We start from the raw sequence: 26,442 nt of genomic DNA, 5'->3' as shown, positions 1-26,442 counted from the left end.
ACCCATTATTCTTATTGAAGTCTGCACTCTTCCACCTGTTATTCTCTACCCTTTTCTCACTTTCTTTCCCCCCTCTTTCTCTCTCTCTCTCTACTCTCTCTTTCCCCATTCTCTCTCTCTTGCCCGTTCCCCCCACTCATTCTCTTTCCATCCCTCCTCCCTCTCTCTGTCTCTCGCCCTCTCCCCCCACTCTCTCTATTGCCCCCCTCTCTTGCCCTCTCCCCCCTCTCTTGCTCTCCCCCCTCTCTCTCGCTCTCTCTCTCTGCGCTCTTCTTCCCCTGACTCCTCCCAGTAGTAGATATAAGACAGGTCCATGCCGTGATGCTGTTCGGAGCTCATAACCCAGGGTTGTCTCTGTACATCCATCTGTCTGACTGCAGTGATTATTCCCCCTTTAAACGGCCACTCACAGAGAAAGGTAAGGCACCTTCCAATTCTCCAGCCTTAGCATCTTTTTCATAATGTCAGATTACAAGGGTGAATGCTGTAATAAATGAAGCTTTTTAGATGCATGTAAAACAAAAAAACGTATAGTTAAGTTCAGGTTGACATCTTGGCACTTGGTTTATGTGTCTGTATATGCAATGTGTTTGTATTTGTTCAACCAGCACTGGTCATTTAGGAACAGTTGACAGGTTGATTGCCTTTGAGTGTATTTTGGAATGATCAGAACCAGAGTTGTAGACTGAAGTCTTTCTATAGAGTGGTGTTCCTTGTCGTTGTTTTTTGTTGCTCTGTGATGATATCCATAATATTTCCTCAGCGTGTTTTTCATATCAGGACTGGTTCTACATGATTGTACAGTGCCTTCTGAAATTATTAATACCCTTGACTTATTCCACATTTTGTTCTGTTACAGCCTCAATTCAAAATGGATAACATTTTTCTCACCCATCTACACACAATACCCCATAATGACAAAGTGAAAACATGTTTTTAGCAAATGTATACAACATGAAATACATAAATATCTAATTTACATAAGTACCCTTGAGTCAATGCATGTTAAAATCACCATTGGTAGCGATTACAGCTGTGAGTCTTTCTGGGTAAATCTAAGAGCTTTGCAGACCTAGATTGTACAAGCTCTGTCAAGTTGGTTGTTGATCATTGCTAGAGAGATATTTTCAAGACTTGCCATAGATTTACCAGCTGATTTAAATCAAAACTGTATCTTGGCCACTGAGGAACATTCAATGTCATCTTGGTAAGCTACTCCAGTTTATATTTGGCCTTGTGATTTAGGTTATTATCCTGTTGAATGGGGAATTTATCTCCCAGTGAGTGTTGGAAAGCAGACTGAATCAGGTTTTTCTCTCGGATTTTGACTGTGCCTAGCTCTATTCCGTTACTTTTTATCCTAAAAAACTCCCTAGTCCTTGCCGATGACAAGCATACCCTTAACATGATGCAGCCACCACCATGCTTGAAAACATTGTATTCAGGACATGTATTCAGGACATTAAGTGAATTCCTTTTATTCTATACAAGCTTCCTTCTTTTCACTCTGTCATTTAGGTTAGTATTGTGGAGTAACTACAATGTTGTTGATCCATCCTAAGTTTTCTCCTATCGCAGCCATTAATTAAACTCTGTAACTGTTTTAAAGTCACCATTGGCCTCTTGGTGAAATCCCTGAACGATTTCCTTCCCCTTCAGCATCTGAGTTAGGAAGGACACCTGTACCTTTGTTGTGACTGGGTGTATTGCTACTCCATCCAAAGTGTAATTAATAACTTCACCATGTTCAAAGGGATATTGAATATCTGCTTCTTTTTTTTTTACCCATCTACCAATATGTGCCCTTCTTTGTGAGACATTGGAAACTCTCCTTGGTCTTTGTGGTTAAATCTGTGTTTGAAATGTACTGCTCGACTGAGAGACGTTACAGATAGTTGTATGGTTGAGGTACAGAGATGGGGTAAGTCATTCAAAAACCATGTCCATGCAACTTATTTTGCGATTTGTTAAGCCCATTTTTACTCCTGAACTTACTTAGGCTTGCTGTGACAAAGGGGTTGAATACTTACTTATTGACTCAAGACATTTCATCTTTCCATTTTTTATTATTTTGTAAAAATTTCTAAAAACATAATTCCACTTCGGTATTGTGTGTGGGCCAGTGACACAACATCTAAATGTAACACTTTTTTAACACAACAAAATGTGGAAAAAGTCAAGGGGTGTGAATAATTTCTAAAGGCACTTTAAATAGTCCAGTAAAATCCAATTCTTCCTTTGTATTTCAATGAAACTAAATCGTTTTAGGGTAGCACCAATAAACTTTGGTTCACTTCAAATGGAGTTGTTCTTGGATGTTATTGGGTATCTTGGCAGTTTGGAGTAAATGGGAATCAGTCAGCTAGACTGTTTGAACAATTAGCTTGGTTTTCCTTGTAAAGCTTAAGTACCATTAAGTGTTGTCTGTGTTCACTGTGGCTGCTTCACATGCAGAGGTCACAGACTTCTGTGATGCATTTTACGTTCAATTCAAATATGCTTTGTTGTCATACAGTACATGTTTCAGACAGAGGATGCTACCAAAGCGTTGAACAGTGAAGTAGATCATAGTATTATTGGTGGACAGAGTGTGAGCCGGGGGAAGCCTGGGCAGCGGGAAGTTGGTGTCCCAGGGTATGTAGTGACAGTGCCCCCTACTGGGTTTGCCCGATTCTCTTCTTCTGCTAAAAGTTGCCATCCCCAGGGAAATGGAATGTGGGTATCTGTGAAAGATTGCTTGTGTGGAAGGCGTGTGTGTGTGTGTGTACGCAGGAGCATGTGTGTGTGCATGTGTGTGTGTGAGTGAACGTACATGTCTATGTGTAGGCTGTGAGATGTGTGCATGGCAGAGAGATGAAGCCAAACTGTCAGGTCTGTGTGATGGGGGCAGGTGCAGCAGTTTGGTGAGAAAAGAGCCCAGGTCAAACACTGTCACTGGCTGACAAGAGCTATTTCTCCCTGGAAAAATGACAGCTCATTGGTTGAAGTGGATGGTGTCCTCTCACTGGAAAGCTCATCGGTCCATTGGTTTGTCATTAAAAGTGAATGTCCAGTTATGCTATTATTCTGTGAGGCAACAACAAGTCACCATATCATTAGATTTGCAAATCCAATCAGTTTTCCACATTGATTCAATGTCATCACGTAGATTCTTTGGGTTGAAATGATGTGGAAACAAAGTTGATTCAACCAGTTTTTTTCCCAGTGGGACACCTCGCTGTGCACAGGTATATACCCACCTATAGTTGAACAAATCAACTAAAAACACATTCTGCATACCCCCTCCCTTCAAGTGGACACAGGAGGTACAGGGTCAGAAAGGCCGACTAAGAACAGAAAGGTCAAAGAGCGTTCTAAAATGATGATGACCCCTCCGACACTGCAGATCAGATCATGTGTGTGTGTGTGTGTGTGTGTGTGTGTGTGTGTGTGTGTGTGTGTGTGTGTGTGTGTGTGTGTGTGTGTGCATGTGCGTGTGTGTGTGCGCGTGTGTGTGTGTGTGTGTGTTTGTGGTAGGTAAAGGGCATGTTTGTGCAACCATACACCTCTAACTTAGTGTTAAGAGATTTAAAACTGAAGGAATTCACTGCATTCAGATGAGAAAGTGAGAGCGAGAGACTGACAAACGGAGTGAGGGAATCTGTAAACACAGTTTGGTTGTTTAGTGTCACAGCTGTGTCTAACGGGGCCTGTGTGTGTGTGTGTGTGTGTGTGTGTGTGCGTGCGTGCGTGTGGTGGAGAGCGGAATCGGAAGGCCCAGTATTTTTTTGGACATGCTCAGTAGGCTTTGACAGTCATTCCCCAGTTAGTGATTTTAACATCCAGTAGGATCCAACAGTGTTGTCAGAGTAAGGGCCTGTACAGGGATCATTCCTGTACTCATACTGTACTGTCTCTTCCTTTCATTACTCATCGCTCCTCTCATTTTCTCCTCTCACACCCTCTCTCACCTCTAACACCAGCCCGCCTCTCTCTACCTCCTCTTTCCCTCTCACCCTCTCTCTGCTGCTCTCTCTTCTTCCCCTCTCCCTCCTCTGCCCCTCTCTCTAAGGAAAAGAGAGGGATGAGAAGAAGGAAGGGGGAGAGGGGAATAGACGTGTTTGCTCATTTAGATAGAGAGGAAGAATAGGAGACAGGGAAGACGTCTGTGGAGGAAGAGTGGAAGACAAAAAAAAGGAGGGAGGAGAACAGACAGATGAGTCTAAAGGTAGAGGAGGACGAGTAGATGGAGTTATTTCTGTCTCTTTCTGGAGGAAGAGAGATGTTTTGGATGGAGAGTGCTTTATAGTGCTCAGCTTTGTACTTGGCTCGTGTGTGTGTGTGTGTGTGTGTGTGTGTGTGTGTGTGTGCACGAACACTCGTGCAAGGGGGGACCATTCATAAATAGACATGTATAAAATGCAACACAAACACTGTAACACACAAACACACACTCACTAACACACACTCACTAACACACACTCACTAACACACACTCACTAACACACACTCACTAACACACACTCACTAACACACACACACACTCACTAACACACACACACACTCACTAACACACACACACACTCACTAACACACACACACACTCACTAACACACACACACACTCACTAACACACACTCACTAACACACACTCACTAACACACACTCACTAACACACACACACACTCACTAACACACACACACACTCACTAACACACACACACACTCACTAACACACACACACACTCACTAACACACACACACACACTCACTAACACACACACACACTCACTAACACACACACACACTCACTAACACACACACACACTCACAAACACACACACACACTCACTAACACACACACACACTCACTAACACACACACACACACTCACTACACACACACACTCACTAACACACACACACACTCACTAACACACTCACACACTCACTAACACACACACACACTCACTAACACACACTCACTAACACACACTCACTAACACACACTCACTAACACACACTCACTAACACACACTCACTAACACACTCACTAACACACACACACACACACACACACACTCACAAACACACACTCACTTACACACACACACTCACTAACACACACACGCACACACACTCACTAACACACACACACACTCACTAACACACACTCACTTACACACACACACTCACTAACACACACACGCACACACACTCACTAACACACACACACACTCACTAACACACACACTCACTAACACACACACACTCACTAACACACACACACACACACACACACTCACTAACACACACACTCACTAGCACACACTCACTAACACACACACTTCCCCCTCCTCTCTCTTCTTCTCCTCCCCCTCCTCTCTCTTCTTCTCCCCCTCCTCTCTCTTCTTTTCCTCCCCCTCCTCTCTCTTCTTCTCCTCCCCCTCCTCTCTCTTCTTCTCCCCCTCCTCTCTCTTCTTTTCCTCCCCCTCCTCTCTCTTCATCTCCTCCCCCTCCTCTCTCTTCTTCTCCCCCTCCTCTCTCTTCTTATCCTCCCCCTCCTCTCTCTTCTTCTCCCCCTCCTCTCTCTTCTTTTCCTCCCCCTCCTCTCTCTTCATCTCCTCCCCCTCCTGTCTCTTCTTCTCCTCCCTCTCCTCTCTCTTCTTCTCCTCCCCCTCCTCTCTCTTCTTCTCCTCCCCCTCCTCTCTCTTCTTCTCCTCCCTCTCCTCTCTCTTCTTCTCCTCCCTCTCCTCTCTCTTCTTCTCCTCCCTCTCCTCTCTCTTCTTCTCCTCCCTCTCCTCTCTCTTCTTATCCTCCCCCTCCTCTCTCTTCTTCTCCCCCTCCTCTCTCTTCTTTTCCTCCCCCTCCTCTCTCTTCATCTCCTCCCCCTCCTGTCTCTTCTTCTCCTCCCTCTCCTCTCTCTTCTTCTCCTCCCCCTCCTCTCTCTTCTTCTCCTCCCTCTCCTCTCTCTTCTTCTCCTCCCTCTCCTCTCTCTTCTTCTCCTCCCTCTCCTCCCTCTTCTTCTCCTTCTTCTCCTCCCTCTCTTTTTCCCCCACTGGTCACTTCTGTTTTTACAGCTGTTGGCATTACAAACAATTAGATCATGCATGTTTTGACTACACACCAACAAAGTTCATATTGCAATAGCTTACACTTTTAGCATTCTTTGTAAAACACAGCTTGTGCATGTCAGACAGTACTGCGTCATTGTTACAGATAGTTTTATCATTTTTAAACATCGGAAACACATCTTATGTGGAAGAGAGAGTGACGCTGTCAATGTTAACAGAAATACAAGCATCCCAGTTGTAAACAGCCAAGCCATTCTGACTTGTGTAACTGATGCAACCCTGAACAACCCTGGTAGCCCTTTCCTGCAGTCAAAAGACCAAATCCCCCTGTAGTGGCCTCATGGCTGGAATGTTCTTAATCATTTTCATCATTTCATAATTAACCAACGTTATTTACAAAAAACCTGGAAAATCTGATGTTTCTATGTCAAACAATTTTGTTATATTTCAGTCTTCTGTGACGTATATCAAGTGTAATATTGTGATACAAACTGAAAATGTAATACATTTCGGCTCTATACCTGACATGGTTCAGGTGTCTTCTTCTTTTAAGCCCATAACATGTGTGTGAGGTGTCTACTTTAGTTTCAAAGTAGATTTGTTTAAGACTACCGAGAAACACTCTGTGTGACCCTGATTTAGCTCAGTGCAGTAAAAGGCTAAAGAGACACTGGATCACTCACCCACGCACACTCACCCACGCACACTCACCCACGCACACTCACCCACACACACTCACCCACACACACTCACCCACACACACTCACCCACAGTAACACTCACCCACCCACGCACACTCACCCACACACACTCATCCACGCACACTCACCCACGCACACTCACCCATGCACACTCACCCACGCACACTCACCCACGTACACTCACCCACGCACACTCACCCACGCACACTCACCCACGCACACTCACCCACACACACTCACCCACGCACACTCACCCACGCATACATCAGAAAGCTTTGAATAATTGTTTTGTGAGTCTTGGGCAGGCAGATCAGGTGAAATCCACATGTGGTTAACAGGCAGGACCACAGACTGAGTAAGTGAGTGAGTGAGTGAGTGAGTGAGTGAGTGAGTGAGTGAGTGAGTGAGTGACAGTGAGTGAGTGACTGAGTGAGTGACTGTGTGACTGTGTGTGCGATCCTCTGTGAGGGTGAGGAGGATCTCAAGACTTTTCCACCCTGAACCCACCACATAATCATTCAGACAGTCAAACTGAGGGGGCTATAGGTTAGGAACAATGTCATCTTGTCTAATGACAAGCTAATAGTAGGTCAGTGTGACCAAGAGGGCGGCGCTTCCTTCGAAACCCTATAGTCACAAGGGGCCATCCAAATCGCGTCTCGTTGACTTTACTACGTGAGCGAAGCCTGGGTGTCCGAGGCTACTCTAAGCCAAACTGACATTTCTGTACATTGATTTCCTGGAAGCAGTTTGAAAGGACCTTATTCAGTGGATCCTGTAGCTAAATACAATGCCAGTGAATGACGGGTGTGTTGCATAGCGTAGCCAATACTTTTTGGAACCAAGCTGCATCATGTCTTGAGGTTGCCCACCCTACAACTTCCTTAATACAGCAGGACTCGCATAATGTAGGTCTACACGTGTCTGACAGCTAGGGAGAACTCTGTGAAATCCTGTCTGTTCCACATTGTTATGGTTACATTTGCTGCTCATCTAAATCAAAGATTTTTTACAACTAAACCAAGATAGACCACAGCTTGTCATTTCCAATGGGAACAAATGAGTCATAGTGGGCAGAACAAGCAAGAAGATGGGTAGAGCCAAGCACAAGCTAGTGAGATCCTATTGGCGCGAGATCCTTTTATCTGCATATTTCCGTTAGGGAACGCCTACTCTGTGAACTCAATTAGCTTTTGCACCCGGTGAAATACCTGTCTCATTGTTCTATCTGTGTCCAAACTCTGACTTGTCATGACATCTCCATGACAACAGGGCATGTCTGACACTTAACAGAAATCATGTTCTGTATCTGTTATGTTCTGTCAAAATGTTTCCCACCTTCCCGAGTGTGGCCCGTGACAAACACGCAAACACGTGTACAAACACACACGCTTACACACACACACACATGCTTACACGCACACACGCTTACACGCACACACACTTACACACACTTACACACACACACGCTTACACACACACACACGCTTACACACACACATGCTTACACACACACACGCTTACACACACACACGCTTACACACACACACACGCTTACACACGCACACACACTTACACACACACACACGCACACACACACACACACTTACACACACACACGCTTACACACACACACACGCTTACACACGCACACACACTTACACACACACACGCACACACGCTTACACGCACACACACTTACACACACACACGCTTACACACACACACACGCTTACACACACACACGCTTACACACAGGCGGGCATACACACACGTACACACACACGCACATATGCACACACATACAGTATGCAGATATACACACACATACACTATGGTTTAAGTTAATGATGGCCATAATATACTGTAGAAATGTATATCACTTTGGGTCATTTTAATGCTTTCTGTCAGATGGTATGTACTCTACCTGTTCTCGTACAGTTGATCCTTTGTTAAAATGAGGCGACGAGCTCAGTCTGTCACTGCACATGGCATATTAATAATGGACAGCCAGCGAAAGTTTGCACCTACCCCACAAAACCCCCAAACACATTCCCACTCTTAAACACGTCAGCTGAATCTATTTACTCTCTGAGTTGCAATTTGGTGACGGACGTGTGTGTGACAATTAAAGTGACCTGTGGAATGTATCAGCACCAAGGCATTTCTCCCAACCTTGGTCCTGAAAAGCTGCAATAAGGTTGGTATTATGTTGCAGTTCCGGCTTTCTTACTTGAATGCACACTCCAAATCACTCTGTATACAAGAGTCTGCTAAATGGCTTAAATGTGACTGTATCATAAAAGACATGTGTCATTAGCAGTGCGACCCAAGCCAGGCGTGGATGGCCAAAACTGAACATAACATACATGATCATCTATAATCTCTCAATTCTGCTATACCAGCTAACAGAGCATGTCCTCAGTCCACCTCTACTGGACCAGAGTCTAGAATGTTCTGTCTACGCCATACTGGATACATGTGCTCGCACGCACGCACGCACGCACACACACACACACACACACACACACACACATTGAACCAGCAGTAATGAATGAGGCTATTAGTCTAGAGCCTCTTCATCCACCTATGTGTCTGGGTCTCCCCCCCCCCATCCCCTCCAAACACATAATATGTTGTTCCACACAAAAAAATTGAATTTGCCAGTATCTACCCCAGCCAAACCCTAACCCAGACGACGCTGGGCTAAATTGTGCACCACCTTATGGGACTCCCAATCATGGCCGGTTGTGATATAGCCTGGGATCAAACCAGGGTCTGTAGTGACACCTCTAGCACTGAGATACAATGCCTCAGACTGCGGCGCCACTCGGGAGCCCATATGGGTCGTGTATGTATTCATATGGGGATGCATGTGGGTGGTAGATCCATTCTGTGGACAAGGGTGTGAAGTCACACTTTGCAGTGAGATCACCACTGCCCCCCCACTTCTCCCACTCCATGTTTTGGTTCTTTGATGGATCTATTTCCATATCGCAGGCGTTGAGAGCCAAGAAAGAAATAAGGATGTAGAGCGAGGGCTCTTTGGCACGTCTGGCTCCCATTGACACGGAAACGAGACGGGCACCCTTTAAAGGCAGGAGATGGCCGGCTCCCGCGGGGGGAGAGAGGGTGGCATAGTCGCGTTAGAATCGCCAGCCGCCTGAGAAAAGGTCAAGGGTCAACTCAGTTGTCATCCATCATAGGTGAGCTAGTGTATAGAGCTGGGGCTGGGGTAGGTCTAGGGATAGGGCTGAGGCTGGGGTAGGGGTAGGTCTGGGGTAGGGTTAGGGCTGGGTCTGGGGTAGGGCTAGGGGTAGGCCTGGGGTAGGGCTGGGGGTAGGGCTGGGGTAGGGCTGGGGCAGGGCTAGGGGTAGGGCTGGGGTAGGGCTGGGGCAGGGCTAGGGGTAGGGGTAGGGCTGAGGCTGGGCTGGGGTAGGACTAGTGTCTGGGTCTGTGGCTGGGGCTGGGGTAGGGCTAGGGGCTGGGGTAGGGCTGGGGCTGGGGTAGGGGTAGGTCTGGGGTAGGGTTAGGGCTGGGTCTGGGGTAGGGCTAGGGGTAGGGCTTGGGTAGGGCTGGGGAAGGGATAGGGCTAGGGGTAGGGCTGAGGCTGGGGCTGGGGTAGGGCTAGGGGCTGGGGTAGGGCTAGGGGTAGGGCTGAGGCTGGGGCTGGGGTAGGGCTAGAGCCTGGGGCTGGTGTAGGGCTAGGGCCGGGGGCTGGGGTAAGGCTAGGGCCTGGGGCTGGGGTAGGGCTAGGACTAGGACTAGGGCCTGGGGTAGGGCTAGGGCCTGGGGCTGGTGTAGGGCTAGGGCCAGGGGCTGGTGTAAGGCTAGGGCCTGGGGCTGGGGTAGGGCATGAGGCTGGAGTAGGGCTAGGGCCTGGGGCAGGGCTAGGGCCGGGGGCTGGTGTAGGGCTAGGGTCTGGGGCTGGTGTAGGACTAGGGCCGGGGGCTCGTGTAAGGCTAGGGCCTGGGGCTGGGGTAGAGCATGAGGCTGGGGTAGGGCTAGGTCCTGGGGCTGGTGTAAGGCTAGGGCCTGGGGCTGGGGCTGGGGTAGGGCATGAGGCTGGGGTAGGGCTAGGGCCTGGGGCTGAGTCTGTGGCTGAGTGTTGGTTGTGGGGGAAAAGGGTTGCAACTGGAATTAGGAGAGAGGGGATGGGATATGGGTATAGGTCACAGGCGGCTGGTGGAACCTTACTTTGAGAGGACGGGGTCATAGTAATAGCAGGAATATAATAAATGGAATGGTATCAAGTACATCCCACACATGGTTTCCATGCGTTCGATACCGTTCCATTTACTCCATTCCAGACATTATTATGAGCCATCCACCCATCACCAGCCTCCTGTGGCACAGGTATACGGCTGGAGCTGGGGCTAGGGCTTGGAATGGGGCTGGTGTTGGTGGACAGAGGTTGGATGGCATGGGGCTAGAACCCACAATCTCTTAGTTAATACTATATACCAGTTCACTCTGAGAAAGTAAGGTGCTATCTAGAACCTAAAAGGGTTCTTCGGCTGTCCCCATCAGAGAAACCTTTGAAGAACCCTTTCTAATTCCAGGTAGAACCCTTTGGTTCCAAGTAGAACCATTTTGGCTTCCATGTAGAACCCTTTCCAGAGAGGTTTTTACATGGAAGCAAAACTAGTTTTACCTGGAACCAAAAAGGGTTATCCAATGGGGACAGCCGAAGAACCCTTTTGGAAACCTTTTTTCTTAGAAATAAAAATAATAATGCAAAATAAAGCATTACCACCTCTCCTAGAATCAGTCGGCCTGACTCAAACCCAACCACAGAGCGGAATCCCGTCCCTCTGGCCCATCTAGACAGGATCAGGACTGCCTTTGTTTAAAGCTCAAATAGAAAAAGACAGAGAAACACACACACACACACTCCTACCCTAGCTGCATCAGAGGACCACAATGGAAATAAGATCACATTTTTTAACTGTACTGGGAAAGGGGAATACCTTGTCAGTTGTACAACTGAATACATCTTCCGCATTTAACCCAACCCCTCTTAATCAGAGAGGTGGGGAAGGCTGCCTTAATTGACCTCCATGTCATCAGCACCCAGGGAACAGTGGGTTAACTGCCTTGGTTAGGGGCAGAATGACCGATTTTTAATCTATCAGCTCAGGGATTTGATCCAGCAACCTTTCGATTACCGTCCCAACGCTCCTACCCGCCAGGCTACCAACCTAGACTTTATTGTGTGGTATCCTCCATGATTTAACAATGGAAATAAGTCCCAGACTGTATTGTGTGGTATCCTCCATGACTTAACAATGGAAATAAGTCCCAGACTGTATTGTGTGTTATCCTCCATGATTTAACAATGGAAATAAGTCCCAGACTTTATTGTGTGGTATCCTCCATGATTTAACAATGGAAATAAGTCCCAGACTTTATTGTGTGGTATCCTCCATGATTTAACAATGGAAATAAGTCCCAGACTGTATTGTGTGTTATCCTCCATGATTTAACAATGGAAATAAGTCCCAGACTGTATTGTGTGTTATCCTCCATGATTTAACAATGGAAATAAGTCCCAGACTTTATTGTGTGGTATCCTCCATGATTTAATAATGGAAATAAGTCCCAGACTGTATTGTGTGTTATCCTCCATGATTTAACAATGGAAATAAGTCCCAGACTTTATTGTGTGGTATCCTCCATGATTTAACAATGGAAATAAGTCCCAGACTTTATTGTGTGGTATCCTCCATGATTTAACAATGGAAATAAGTCCCAGACTTTATTGTGTGGTATCCTCCATGATTTAACTCATGTGCATGTAAGACATTTTCAAGTTTTATGTTTGCTTGTTTTTTTTAAATGTTCGAATTAATAAACTAAACTAAACCAAAGAAAACCCAAATGTCTGTCTGTGTTATTTACCTTCAGAGGAGACGCACAGGAGGGAGAACATGAGTATAAGACTAGGTGGTGGTCTGGAGGACTGACTCGTTGGACCGCTCTTCTGTCTGTTTGACCCGAGCTCTGCTTGTTAGAAGCCTCTTCTGGGTCCTGGATGTGAGTGAAAATGAGAAGAAAAAAAACCAGACGCATCAACACACACACACACACACACACACACACACGCATTGTAGTTCCTCTCATGTACATACAGCAGCCTCAAACAGATGCGTGTAGGAGAAGAAAGCATCTCAGAGAGTGATGGGGTCGGAGGTTGTGGGCACTGAAGTGTTTTTATTTCCACTTGGCTTTAAGGTGAGAAAAATACCTCTCGCTGCTGTAAAATGACCAATGACTGACACGCAGTACACAACCTGATACATGCTAACACACACACTCTTTTATCTATGCACCACACACACCCGGAAAACACACAGATCAGGTGGACACTCTTTTTGGTGGACTTCTAGGGTCACCTAAAAGGACTTATGTTAGCCGAGGTGTTTTTCCCAACCATGTGAAGTGGCCAGGGATATCCCTTCCGAGTTGCCTTAGGTCAATTAGTATTTTGAAGCACTAGCCTAGTTATTCTAAAATGATACGCTTATAAATAAAGCTTCTACGGTTCAAAGGCTTTGCAGGAACCCTACTGTAAACACCAAAAAAACTCAGAAATCAGCAATTATTTTGTATTTCTCTTCAGAAAGTTTGAACTATGAATAGACCAGTGTTGGGGAAGATACTCTGAAAATATACAGTAGTTTAACAAGCTACTATCGACCGGGCACAGATGTCAATTCAACGTTGGTTCAACGTAATTTCATTGAAATGACGTGGAAACAATGTTGATTCAACCAGTGTGTGCCAGGGGTTTGAAACAAAATTATTTTCCAATCGTTTCGTTCTGAAGAGTACCATTATTTGTTTTTGTTCCGACCAGCAAAATAAAGTTCTGAACCGGTTCGAACCCAAAACAGTACCGGTTTATGTTTTTCCTTTAAAAAATCTCTGAAATATTTTTTTACTTTTAGCTCAACGTTAAATTACTTCACCAATCATGCAGTGCAGATAGAGCAGCTTGCTACAGAACCGGCAAGCTATAGCTCAGTGAGTTGTTTACATACATTGGCAAGAAAAAGTATGTGAACCATTTTGGAAATACCTGGATTTCTGCATAAATTTGTCATCAAATTTGATCTGATCTTCATCTAGGTCATAACAATAGACAAACACAGTCTGCTTAAACTAATAACACAAACAATTATACGTTTTCATGTCTTTATTGAACACACAGTGTAAACATGCACAGTGCAGGGTGGGAAAAGTATGTGAACCCTTGGATTTAATAACTGGTTAACCCTCCTTTGGCAGCAATAACCTCAACCAAAAGCTTTCTGTAGATTTGGATCAGACTTGCACAAAGGTCAGGAGGAATTTTGGACCATTCCGCTTTACAAAACTGTTTCAGTTACGCAATATTCTTGGGAGGTATGGTGTGAACTGCTCTCTTGAGGTCATGCCACTGCATCTCAATTGGATTGAGGTCAGGACTCTGACTGGGTCACTCCAGAAGGCGTATTTTCTTCTGTTGAAGCCGTTCTGTTGTTGATTTACTTCTGTGTTTTGGGTCGTTGTCATGTTGCGTCACCCAACTTTTGTTGAGCTTCAATTGGCGGACAGGTAGCCTAACATACTCCTGCAAAATGTCTTGATAAACTTGGGAATACATTTTTCCGTCAATGTTAGCAAGCTGTCCAGGCCCTGAGGCAGCAAAGCAGCCCCAAACCATGATGCTCCCTCCACCATACTTTACAGTTGGGATGAGGTTTTGATGTTGGTGTGCTGTGCCTTTTTAACTCCACACATAGCGTTGTGTGTTCCATCTAAACAACTCAACTATAGTTTCATCTGTCCACAGAATATTTTGCCAGTAGCGCTGTGGAACATCCAGGTGCACTTTTGCAAACTTCAGACGTGCAGCAATGTTTTTTTTGGATAGCAGTGGCTTCTTCCGTGGTGTCCTCCCATGAACACCCTTCTTGTTTAGTGTTTTACGTATAGTAGACTCGTCAACAGAGATGGTAGAATGTTCAAGAGATTTCTGTAAGTCTTTAGCTGACACTCTAAAATTTTTCTTAACCTCATTGAGCATTCAGCGCTGTGCTCTTGCAGTCATCTTTGCAGGTTGGCCACTCCTAGGGTGAGTAGCAACAGTGCTGAATTTCTCAATTTCTTACTGTGAACTGATGAACATCAAGGCTTTTAGAGATACTTTTGTAACCCTTTCCAGCTTTAGACAAGTGTAGGGCACGTGGAGAGCTGGAAGGACAAGGGCTTGAGGGAATGGAGATTTTGTCAGTCAAAAGAACAAAAGGAGGAAGCGTTGTGGCTCTACAAATATCAACATATGATGTGGAAAGCTATGATTTTCAGAGTAGGACACCGATTAAAGGTGTCATCTCTGGCGTTTTGAAGGATATCGAGGCTTCGTGGCTTTGGAAGAACATGCCAGAAATGGCAGATGCACGTCTACTGACCTGAATTATAGATCGAAAGAAAGAGGAAATCATATCGGTTTTGTTGTCGTTTGATCAAGAGTTTCTTCTGACTCGTGAAACTTGGGTATGTGAGATTTGCAGCGAGACCATATGTACAGAAGACACTGCAGTGTGACAAGTGTCAAAGGAATAAATATGTCGCAGTTGAAGAGTCCGATGAAGCACGTTGCTGTAATTGTAATGGGAATCACGTTCCTGAGTTCCCAGAGTGCCCTGTAAGGATGAAGGAGGTTGCAGTAGCTAAGATCAGGGCTATCCAGCAGGTCTCCTATGTGGAGGCAGTGAAAATAGCTGAAGGAACGAGTGGAGATGAGATGGTAGTGGATGGCCCACAGCCTGCAGTGAATTCCATTCAGGAGAAGGATCCTGAAACATTAACAGTGAAGTAGGTGGATTTTGTTGCGTTTATTGCGCAAGTGATGAAATGCACTGGACAAACTGATATAAAATCTAAGAAACTAGACATTGTGAAGGTGGCAAAAAGATTTCTGTATCTCCAGGACTTTACAGCCTAAATGTTACAGGGAATACGGAATGAAGAGGTCCCCCCTCCCAGGTTCCTGAGCCTGTGTAGGGATCTGAGTAGACATTTCAATCTAACTGAAGGAGTAGTTTTAGTTATTTTGGTTTACTTTTGAATATTAGAAGTATATTTTTTCACCCTTCCCTTCTCCCTATTATTTAGCATTCAAGTTGATCAGTTTTCAGCCCATCCAGTAGGTGGCGGCATGCACCTCTACCGTTGTTTGCGGACCGCCATATCATAAGAAGAACAAGACGAGTAGGGCTCCAGATGCATTTGAAATGTTTCGGGTGGGGAGAGAGGGAGGAGGAGGAGGCTTGGCTTGAAGCACTGGGCATCTTGTGATGACATTCATTATCTGAATTAGGCCCACAGGATTATACCTACGGAGGAGCGGCTTCTATGGAGGAACTTTGAATGTCTTTGAACTCAAGAGTTGGCTTAACGATAAGCTAGCTAATAAGCTTGTGTGTGCAGAGTGGAACCAGAATTAAAAACACATCTTAGCTTTTTGTAGATAATAAATCCAATGTGAAATGTAATAACTATAGTATCCCTAACTAGCATTAAAAAGTTAATGCATTCTTCTCTATTTAAAAAATCTCTCTCCCTATCTTCTGAATCACAACGCTACAGCTATGCTTTGGAGGGGGGCGGGACTTGTAACTTCAGTAGACTACAGCTATGCGTCGGAGGGGGCGGGGCTTGTAGACTACAGCTATGCTTTGGAAGGGGCGGGGCTTGTAACTTCAGTAGACTACAGCTATACGTCGGAGGGGGCGGGGCTTGTAGACTACAGCTATGCTTTGGAAGGGGCGGGGCTTGTAACTTCAGTAGACTACAGCTATGCGTCGGAGGGGGCGGGGCTTGTAGACTACAGCTATGCTTTGGAAGGGGCGGGGCTTGTAACTTCAGTAGACTACAGCTATGCTTTGTAGGGGGCGGGGCTTGTAACTTCAGTAGGCGGCAGCTATGCGTCGGAGGGGGATGGGCAGGTAGCCTACAAGCACACACACTGGCAAAGATATTCAGGTGACAGGCAGACAGTGGAAGAAATTCTGATTGAACGAGGGAGGGCTTTGCATAGGCCCTTGGTTGCATTTTTTGTGGTACTGGGAAAAAATGTCCTGAACATAAAATAATGTTATTAACCGGTTCCCATGCCTTTAAAATAACGGTTGTGTTATTTTAAAAGCATGTTTTTGGGGGGGTTTTTTAGAAACTTTTTTTTAGATCTTGCCTCTCTTTAGTCAGCAGGAAGCAGATTGTGCAATCAATCTTTCTACCTGTTCTTGATTATGGTGATACTATTTATCAACCTTTCTACCTGTTCTCAATTATGGTGATACTATTAATCAACCTTTCTACCTGTTCTCAATTATGGTGATACTATTAATCAAATTGCAGCTGCCACTACTCTTAAACCCCTGGATTCCATTTATCATAGCACCCTTCGTTTTATCACAGGAAACAATTTTATTACTCATCACTGCATCCTTTACCAAAAGTTTGGCTGGGCCTCTTTAAAGTCAAGCAGATCACATCGTTATGCTCTTCTTATTTACAAATCCCTGCTCCATAAGCTTCTGACCTACCTAATGCCACTGTTAAGATGAAAAATTACAAGTTATCAAACCCGTTCACATGGTTGGTTAAATTTGGAGACTTCTTTGGTGTCGGCCTTTATAAACCTGGTACCCTATGTTTGGAATAATCCCCGAAATACCTTTTGGTTGGATGCTTTGAAGTCCCTAGGCCAATTCAGGCAGCTGATAGAAGATTTTTGTATGAATGAAGAATGTGTTTGTTTTAATTGACTTAATGTGTATTTAATGTGTATATTGTCTATATTTATGTGTACCTATACTTGCAAGTTGTATGTGCTTGTTTATGTGCAGGGCTACTACTGCCCCCTGTCACTAAAAAGTTAAAGTGACATCACAGAAGACGCACAGAAACTATGCAACCCAAGTGCTCCTAACTTTCCAAGCATGCTTTCTGTCCCTAACATTAAAACTGAAACTAAAAACTAACTGAAACTAAACTGAATTTCAAATTAAAAAAACAAATATAAATATAACAGAAAAAGACCAAATTATAATAACCTTCATACCAATCAGTCAGTATTACTTCTCACACAATCCTCATTATTAGAATCAAATGCAAACATTAGCATGGAATTTTAAATGTGTTTTAATGGTTTGAAACTTAATCGACTACAGCAACACGAAAAAGGGCCTAAGCCAAGATACAACATCTCCCAGTTTTAGGACTATCTACTATCTATCTATGTCATAGTGTAGCTGGGTCTTAATGGAGCACAGCGGAGGCTGCTGAGGGGCTCATAATAATGGCTTGCATGGAGAGAATGGAAGGGCATCAAACACATGGAAAACATGTATTTGATACCATTCCACCAATTCCGCTCCAGCCATAACCACGAGCCCGTCCTCCGCAATTAAGGTGCCACTAACCTCCTGTGATAGAACGCCCCCATAGGAAGATCTGGGAGGTTCACAGTAAAAGGTCAGGGCCACATAAAAAGTCTATCTAACAGTCGGCCCAGCCAAAATCAGCCTCAATGTATTATTCATTATTTTATGAAAGAAAGAACATGTTAAGAGAAATAACAGACAAGACTTTCTCCTGCCTCCCTATCTTGAGTAAAATGGCTATTTGTCATTTTCTCATGTTGCTTCCTCTGCTGTTTGAAATCCAAGGTAACGTGTAGTCAGTCAGCAGTGTTGTTGTAAGAATGAGCATGTTTAAAAAGATCATCCTGCAACAAACTCCTTTTTCATGTTCTATTGTTTAAAAAGGATGGCGCCTTTGTTGAGTGTTGAGTGACTTGTGGTCAGTGGTGCATAGTAATTAAGTAAAAATACTTGAAAGTACTACTTTAGTAGTTTTTTGGGGTATCTGTACTTTAATTTACAATTTATATTTTTGACAACTTCTACTTTTACTATTGTACTTTTTACTCCATACATTTTCCCTGACAACCCAAAGTACTCGTTACATTTTGAATGTTTAGCAGAACAGGATATTTGTGAAACTCACACTTATCAAGAGAACACGTGGTTATCCCTACTGCCTATGTTCTGGCAGACTCACTAAACATATACTTCTTGACTTTTACTCAAGTATGACAATTGTGTACTTTTTCCACCAGTGCTGGTGGTGGTTTATAACTGCAAAATGTATGTTGGATGCATTACACGTTAGTGTCCAGCAGGTGAAGGCAGAGCAATGTAAAGGTCTACCAGGGTATGAATCATAGTACCAGTCATAGGCCTATGGATTTTATCGCCATGTCTGAATGTTTGATTGTTTGCATTGTGAATTTGATTCACTTTATTAACTGATTTACTTTGTGATCAATTGATCAACTAACTGATTGTCTAACAGACTTCTCCTCTGGTGTCTTCCCTAGGCCATGGTTGTGCCTCCCTTCTCCGCCCCCCTCCCTCTCCTAGTGGCTCTGCTTCAGCTTGCAGTACTACCTCTTGTCCACGCGGGGGCGTACTACAGACACAAGCAGCACCCGCAGCAGCATCAGCCCACTCCACACCTGTCCCACATGGGCATAGGGGGTAAGGAGCAGCACCCTCAGCAGCATTGGCCGGGAAAAGAGATGCCCCACATGCAGTACCCCCAGTACAGAAAAGAGATCCCACAGATGTCCATGCACATGGGCAAGGCGAACCCCCACAAGGGTGGAGTAGTCAACGGTGGACAGGATAAAGGTGAGACCGAAGGGCAATCTCAAATGACATGTGGCTCTGGTCAAAAGTAGGCCAGTAGTATGTTACTTATATTAAGATTATGTCAATCTTCAATGTTTATTACCTAACTCGAGTTAGGACACACACTCTGCCATCTTGGAATGTTTAGACTGAATGGACATCTTATCCCCCACAGGGCAAACCATCCCCAGTGGTGCAGTGGGAGGTCTCCCTGGGGGTCTGCCAGGAGAGCAGGGCCCAGCTGGGCCTCCCGGACCTGAGGGTCCCTCTGGGCCTCCAGGACCTCCCGGGGAAGGACAGCCAGGAAGGGAAGGAAAACCAGGCCACGCTGGTCCCCCAGGATTCCCTGGAGTAGGAAAACCAGGTCTCCCAGGAATTCCAGGCAAGCCAGGCAGCATGGGAGAGCCAGGAGTACCTGGAGAATTGGGCCACAGCGGCAGGGAGGGTCCGATGGGGCAGCAAGGGCCTCAGGGGTCCCCTGGTCCTCCAGGTCTTCCAGGGATAGGAAAACTAGGGGCTGGGGGGTTGCCAGGACAACCAGGACCCAGAGGAGAGCCAGGACACAAGGGCCTGCCGGGACTACCAGGATTACCAGGACCCAAGGGTGACAAGGGGATTGGACAGCCAGGACAGCCAGGCCACAAAGGACTAGCAGGACCTCCTGGACCTCCAGGACAGGGAGGGATGCCTGGTGTGGGCAAGCCTGGAATGAATGGCATGTCAGGGCCACCAGGAGGACCAGGGAAACCAGGCCTCCCTGGAGAGCAGGGGCTGGCTGGACCAGCAGGAGAGGGCGGAGAGCCCGGTCCACCAGGGCTGCCAGGTCAGGGAAAACCTGGCCAGAATGGTCTGCCGGGACAACCAGGGATGCCCGGTGGAAAAGGGCACCCAGGCCCTCCAGGTTTTCCAGGGAAGCCTGGATTGCCTGGATTCGGAAAACCAGGATTCCCAGGACCCAAAGGAGATAAGGGGATGGGTGGGATGCCCGGAGGCCCAGGACCAAAGGGAGACAAGGGCCATGGAGGACTGCCTGGTATGCTAGGACAGCCTGGATCAATTGGACCAGCTGGTCCCCTTGGCCCTATGGGACCCCCTGGAGGTCTGGGTCAACCAGGGCCAAAAGGCGAGGCTGGAGAAGGAGGTCATAAGGGGTTGCCTGGTGGGCAAGGGGAGCCTGGTCCTACTGGACTGACTGGTCAGAATGGCTTCCCTGGAGAGGGAGGAGAGCCAGGGCCAAGGGGTCCCACCGGGCCTGTAGGACCCCAAGGGGAAGGCGGACACAAAGGGTTACCAGGCGCCCCTGGCATTCCAGGCCTACCTGGGCCAAAGGGAGAGGGAGGACTTCCAGGCGAGAAGGGTCCCCAAGGTCCTAAGGGAATTCCAGGTCTGGGAGGTGCAGGTGGGCCGATCGGACCTCCTGGTGCTCCTGGAACTAAAGGTGACAGCGGACCTCCTGGTCTTCCCGGCGTTGATGGTAAGGGAAACCCAGGTGTCCCTGGTCCTCTTGGACCTACAGGTAAAGAAGGTCCTGGCGGACCACCGGGAAACCCAGGCCAGCCAGGTCCACCTGGTCCCCCAGGCCCTCCCGGACCCACTGACATGGGAGCAGTCCTCCCTGAGATGGGTTTTCCTCCTGGGCTGGACGGAGTCAAGACTGCCGGTTATGGCAAGAAGGGAAAATATGGAGGAAACGGCGGAGAAGTGATGGGCCCCAATGGCCTGGAGATGCCCGCGTTTACGGCTCTGGTGACCACGCCCTTCCCACCTGTGGGCACGGCTGTGGTGTTCGACAAAATCCTGTACAACGGCCGTCAGAACTACAACCCCCAGACAGGCGTGTTCACCTGCGACATGCACGGGATCTACTACTTTGCCTACCACATCAGCTGCAAAGGGGCCAACGTGTGGGTTGCACTGATGAGGAACGATGAGCCTGTGATGTACACATATGATGAGTATAAAAAGGGCTTCCTGGATCAGGCGTCAGGGAGTGCAGTGTTACCTCTACAGCCCGGGGACACTGTGTACCTCCAGCTACCCTCGGACCAGGCCGCAGGACTATACGCTGGCCAATACGTCCACTCATCCTTCTCTGGATACTTGTTGTACCCCATGTAAGAACACCAACCTCCAGACAGGAAGAGACGGTCACAAAGAGAGAGAATGTTGGAGAAATGTAAACATTGATTATAGAATTCTTTAAATTGATATGTTGTTTTAAAAACATCAACCATCTGCTGAAATTGACGCTGTTGAGATCGACAGTGACGGGAGGACATGTCGGACCGTCCCCGGGAAATTCTGAGAGAGGAGTGTGCTTGTGTGAGGGTACATATATGCAGTTTTTAATAACAATTTATGTTGGGGTTCAAAGATTGCTGTATCTATCTTCTGGTCTGAGAAGTTGTCACAACCACACTGCATTAAAAGATTCCATTACAGCAACTGGGTTCATTTATTGTGAAATGTGGTGATATATATTGGTTTGATTTAAAGTACAGCACAGACTGATGTGGAGACTGTAGAAGAAAGAATGGGATATCTGAGGTATGTATAGTATTGTGTTTTCCCAGCCCTACATGTTCCTATTCAAACTGGCAGCTGCCATAAACAAAACTGTGGCAAAGAATGTCAATTGGATAACTTTAAAAAGAAAACTAAAGAAAATAAATTGGATACCTATATTGGCACCTGAACTTTTGTATTACGGTACTTATAAAATACCAATAGAGACAGTTCAAGACTCACATAAAGTGGTGCTATCGTTTATGTCACATTTTAGTTTGTTACATAACTTTGTTGTTTTGTTTTTATTTGATTTGTGTGATTATTTTTTGTTGTTACTTTTGCAGACAAGCATCATCTGTGATGTTTATAGGGGTGATTTTGTTTCATGAAATGGATGGCAATATAATGCATTATGGGTGCAGTGGTTCAAAGCGATGCCTCTTGTGGCACGTAAAGAGTAATGCTCCAACAGACACTGACTAGCCCACAAATATGAAAACCACTGCTCTCATTACAAAGCCCCTTCTTGCTGTATGTGTCTGTTGTCAGCTGAATGAAGCAGTAGCACTATACTGACAGAGGTATGAAACACGTTTGACCAACAGTTAGACACTCATTTAGATGGCCTATACGGTTATGTAAGTAGGATAGAAATTGATAATAAATTGTGAATAACTTTTGAAAAAGATAATTGAATGAATGAATTACTCTGGGGAAAAAATGGTGTAGGCCTAGTCCCTCTGGGTCAGCAGTACAGAATTTAAGTAATTGGGTTAAAGGTACTGTATGTGGAGGTTAAGATTGAAGGTTAATAAATACTTTGATGTCAATCAGCGAGAATAATGCCCAAAACAAACCAGGAGGAGGTGGTTGTGGTTACAAATTAGTGAGGAGACTTATAGACAAAGAATATAATGTCAAAAGAGAGAGGGGGAAGGGTGAAAAGGCCTTCCTGCATGCCCCCTCCCTCACCTCTCACCCACCTATATATCCCTATACCTCACCCCTCTAGTCTACCCTTCCTTTCTACCCATCCCTACCCTTCTAGCCCTCCCTTGACTCCATGTATGAATTCTGTTTTCTATCTTTATTTTAGTCCATGGTGCTAAACATTCAGTATAACCAAACAAAACCTTGAGTTTTTATGTTTTTACTGTTATACTGTAGATGTTGTTTTTTAAATAAAGGTGATTTAACTAAAAGGTCATGCGTTATTCTTCTTTTAACATATATCAAAACGTATTATTTTATTGTGTGACACTGATAAGTGGACTTCAGATTAGTCCAGTTCACCAGTCCAAATTCAATAAAGTAATTTTACTTGCCCCGGATGTCCAGTAAATATCCTCTGGCTCTGTCTTGATCATATTGCTCTTGACTGATATGCCATATTGAGAAGAGATGAGCATTCTGTGCTGCCAGAGACAGAGAGATACTCTAAGTTGACTCGCCCATGATTATTAAATGGTATCATATGCTCAAGACAAATATGAAAAAGGTAATAGGATTCATCCTATAGCTTCTTCTATCAGCCATTTTTTGGCACATCTATAGAGTACCACTTGAGGGTGTGGCAAAACGGAATGTTAATTTTAATCAAATGTATTCTTGTATTTCGTCGTTTTAAGAGGTGCTTTCTTTTTTCCGCAAAACACAAAAGGAAACGTTTTTGGTGTTTTACCAACAATTATGTTTCCGTGATGGCAAACAAAGCAGCCAAAACAGTCAATGGACCAGTCTCGAAAGTCTCATGAAGGATGTTGAGAGAAAAAGGGATGCTGCGACTGATGTGATGCGCGTGCGCACAACGCATGTGTCTTGTCCTCTGTTCAGCCGGCTTCTATCTATTCACCCAGCTTCTATTCATCTTGGTATTTAGGCATATTTAGATACTGTAGTAGCTAGCTAACTACGTTCATTTAGCATCTCAGTAACAAACGGTAAGAATCCTCAATTAATTGTTATTTTTAAACTACTGTACCGTGAATTACTGCATTCAAGGCAATTTTCAGTAGGATAGCCAGTTAGCGATTGCTAACGTACGTTAGCATTACAATTTATTAGCAGGTAAAATATGGATGACACATGGGTGAACCAATAAATAGGTGAAACGTTTGCATACAAAGACATTTTATGCAGCTATAGTGAGATCTCGGTAACCTCCTTTCCAAGAGGACAATGAATGAATCCGCTTAACATAACTAGCTAACGTTACCAACTGCTTGTGAAAGTTATGCTAGCTAACGTTAAATAGCGAACGTTTACAAAGCTTTCCCTGTTGCCAGAGGCAGAGAAATGTGCAGCTAGCTACTATTCATATCTATTCATGTTATATTACGGTTGATAAAACAACTTAAATAATAGAGGAGCTATTAATATTCAATTGTTTAAGTGTAGAAATAGAAGACTGATCATCACATCAGTGTGTCTGTCTGCATGGATCAACTCTTTGTCATTGTCATGGATTAAATGCATGTAAAGAACGCATATGCTCGTTATTGATGAATCAGATGTGGGCAAAATAAATTAGAAAATGTACACCAAGTCAAACAAGACAAATTATTGTTGCGTGGTATTTGGGTAAGCAGGTTGTTACCATGACGTCTCGTGTGGGCCCTCGAGCTGCAGGTACTGATGGGAGTGACTTCAAACACAGAGAGAAGGTGAACTCACACTACCAGATGAGGTAATCAGTCATGTCTGTCTGCTGGCTGGCTGTATGCTTGTGTCTGTGTCTGTCTGTACGCTTGTTTGTCTGCCTGTCTGTTTGTCTGCGCTTGCCTTTCTGTCTGTCTGAGTGTGCCTGCCTGTCTATTACCATATTGTTTATAGTTATCCATTAACCATACTGTCTCAACACCCTTTTCCCTGTGTCTCCAGCGCCTCGCTAAAGTCTGAGATCCGGAAACTCAACTTCGTCCACCTGCTGCTCTGGCTCCTGGTGGCGGCCCAGGTGATCGTCAGCAAACTCGACCTGGTGCCAAGCGATACAGTGGCTGAGCCCTACAGATGGGAGTACCCCTACCTGATCAGTCTCTTTCCACTGGTCACCGGCAGCCTGTCGCTGCCCAAGAACAACATCAGCTACCTGGTGATCTCCATGATCAGCTCAGGCCTGTTCTCCATCGCTCCGCTCTTCTACGGCTCCATGGAGATGCTTGGCGAGGCCCAGCAGCTGTACCGCCACGGCAAGGCTTACCGCTTCATCTTCGGCTGGGCGGCGGTCACCGTCATGTACCTGGTGATGGTGGTGGCGGTGCAGGTGCACGCCTGGCAGATCTACTACAGCAAGAAGCTGCTGGACGCCTGGTTCGACTCCACACAGGAGAAGAAGAAGAAGTGACGAGGATGTTTTGTGGGTTTTGAGGCTAGGGGAAAACTGTTTTTGTTTTTCTCTCTGTCTTTAGGATGCATATATTAGTATTTTCTGCTATTTATTTATTTATTTATTACCTCATGTAATCACTGGCTATTATATCTTTTCAGATGGTCTATTCAACACACATTTTCTTGCCAAAACATGCATACTCTCTCTCTCCATTTCAAAGACACTCAGGTGTATACATTTTCTCTCACATACACAAACAATTAGTGGCGCAGCGGTCTAAGGCACTGCATCTCAGTGCTAGAGGCGTCACTACCGACCCAGCGTCGTTATGGTTTGGCTGGGGTAGGCCGTCATTGTAAATAAGAATTTGTTCTTAACTGACTTGCCTAGTTAAATGAAAATAAAAGCAATTCTCTACTTTGTTTATCAGGCCTCAGAGAATAAGCGATAGAGACTGCAGCTCCTTCTGAGACCGCAATATTTACAGCTGTTGTGAAGCATTTAGAATTATGAACCAAGCCCTTGTGTGAGACTGCAGCATGACAGAGGATCTCTCTGCTGACTCTTTGTCATAACAGTGGAGGAATCAGGGCTGGACTAGTTTGTTGTCACGGTTTCAGTAAATTGACATCCGGGGACTAGTCTGTCAATATTGAAAGCCCTGTAAGGCATGTGCACAAGTACTGTACAAAGCTTGAGACTGAGAGGCATGGGATGCTGTGTTTCAAAGGCAAAAAAATGTATGCATCATTGCGCTAAGTTGGCCTGACAGGTTACTCTGTGTCTTGACAGCTATCAAGGGGTCTTGATTTGCCCCTGTAATGTGCCCAAACTGTAGTGCTCCACAGGGTTGTGGTCAATACCAGTCAATTCAGAAAGTAAACCAAATATAAATTCCAAATTATCATTGATAAGCATTGAAGAGAATTGGAATTTCAGTGTACTTCCTGAATTGACTGGATTTGAAATGGAATTGACCCCAACCCTGGAGCTCATCATTCATATACCTCTTAAATGTCCTGTATGCTTGACCCATTGCTCCCTCACTTTATATGATTATGTTTTTACCACCAATAAAAAGGGAAATTAAATCCTTTTGTCTTGATT

General features: G+C 45.3%; 2 protein-coding genes across 3 annotated transcripts; both read left to right on the top strand.

Moving 5' to 3' along the window:
* The first annotated feature begins 324 nt into the window (after positions 1-324).
* Positions 325-23,209, top strand: LOC115161228 (collagen alpha-1(VIII) chain). Its single transcript, XM_029712033.1, has 3 exons — positions 325-418; positions 19,187-19,499; positions 19,675-23,209. The coding sequence occupies exons 2-3, from the start codon at positions 19,190-19,192 to the stop codon at positions 21,615-21,617; spliced, it is 2,253 nt and encodes a 750-aa protein (XP_029567893.1). The 5' UTR covers positions 325-418; positions 19,187-19,189; the 3' UTR covers positions 21,618-23,209.
* Positions 23,210-23,787: 578 nt separating this feature from the next.
* On the top strand, positions 23,788-26,428 carry jagn1a (jagunal homolog 1a). Of its 2 annotated transcripts, none has more exons than XM_029712035.1 (3): positions 23,788-23,947; positions 24,636-24,693; positions 24,888-26,428. In XM_029712035.1, the coding sequence occupies exons 2-3, from the start codon at positions 24,689-24,691 to the stop codon at positions 25,348-25,350; spliced, it is 468 nt and encodes a 155-aa protein (XP_029567895.1). In that variant the 5' UTR covers positions 23,788-23,947; positions 24,636-24,688; the 3' UTR covers positions 25,351-26,428. The 2 variants fall into 2 exon arrangements, with proteins under 2 accessions (XP_029567895.1, XP_029567894.1); XM_029712034.1 differs by having other exon boundaries at positions 23,791-23,947; positions 24,596-24,693.
* The last annotated feature ends 14 nt before the right edge of the window (positions 26,429-26,442 follow it).

This window comes from Salmo trutta, chromosome 24 (assembly GCF_901001165.1).
Source record: "Salmo trutta chromosome 24, fSalTru1.1, whole genome shotgun sequence".
Taxonomy (NCBI): Eukaryota; Metazoa; Chordata; class Actinopteri; order Salmoniformes; family Salmonidae; genus Salmo; species Salmo trutta.
This window is presented reverse-complemented; position numbering and strand designations above follow the sequence as displayed.

Coding starts and splice junctions, on each gene's coding strand:
- LOC115161228 (XM_029712033.1), top strand. CDS start 19,190: ATGGTTGTGCCTCCCTTCTCCGCCCCCCTCCCTCTCCTAGTGGCTCTG. Junction 19,500..19,674: donor CAACGGTGGACAGGATAAAG/GTGAGACCGAAG, acceptor TATCCCCCACAG/GGCAAACCATCCCCAGTGGT.
- jagn1a (XM_029712034.1), top strand. CDS start 24,605: ATGACGTCTCGTGTGGGCCCTCGAGCTGCAGGTACTGATGGGAGTGAC. Junction 24,694..24,887: donor AACTCACACTACCAGATGAG/GTAATCAGTCAT, acceptor CTGTGTCTCCAG/CGCCTCGCTAAAGTCTGAGA.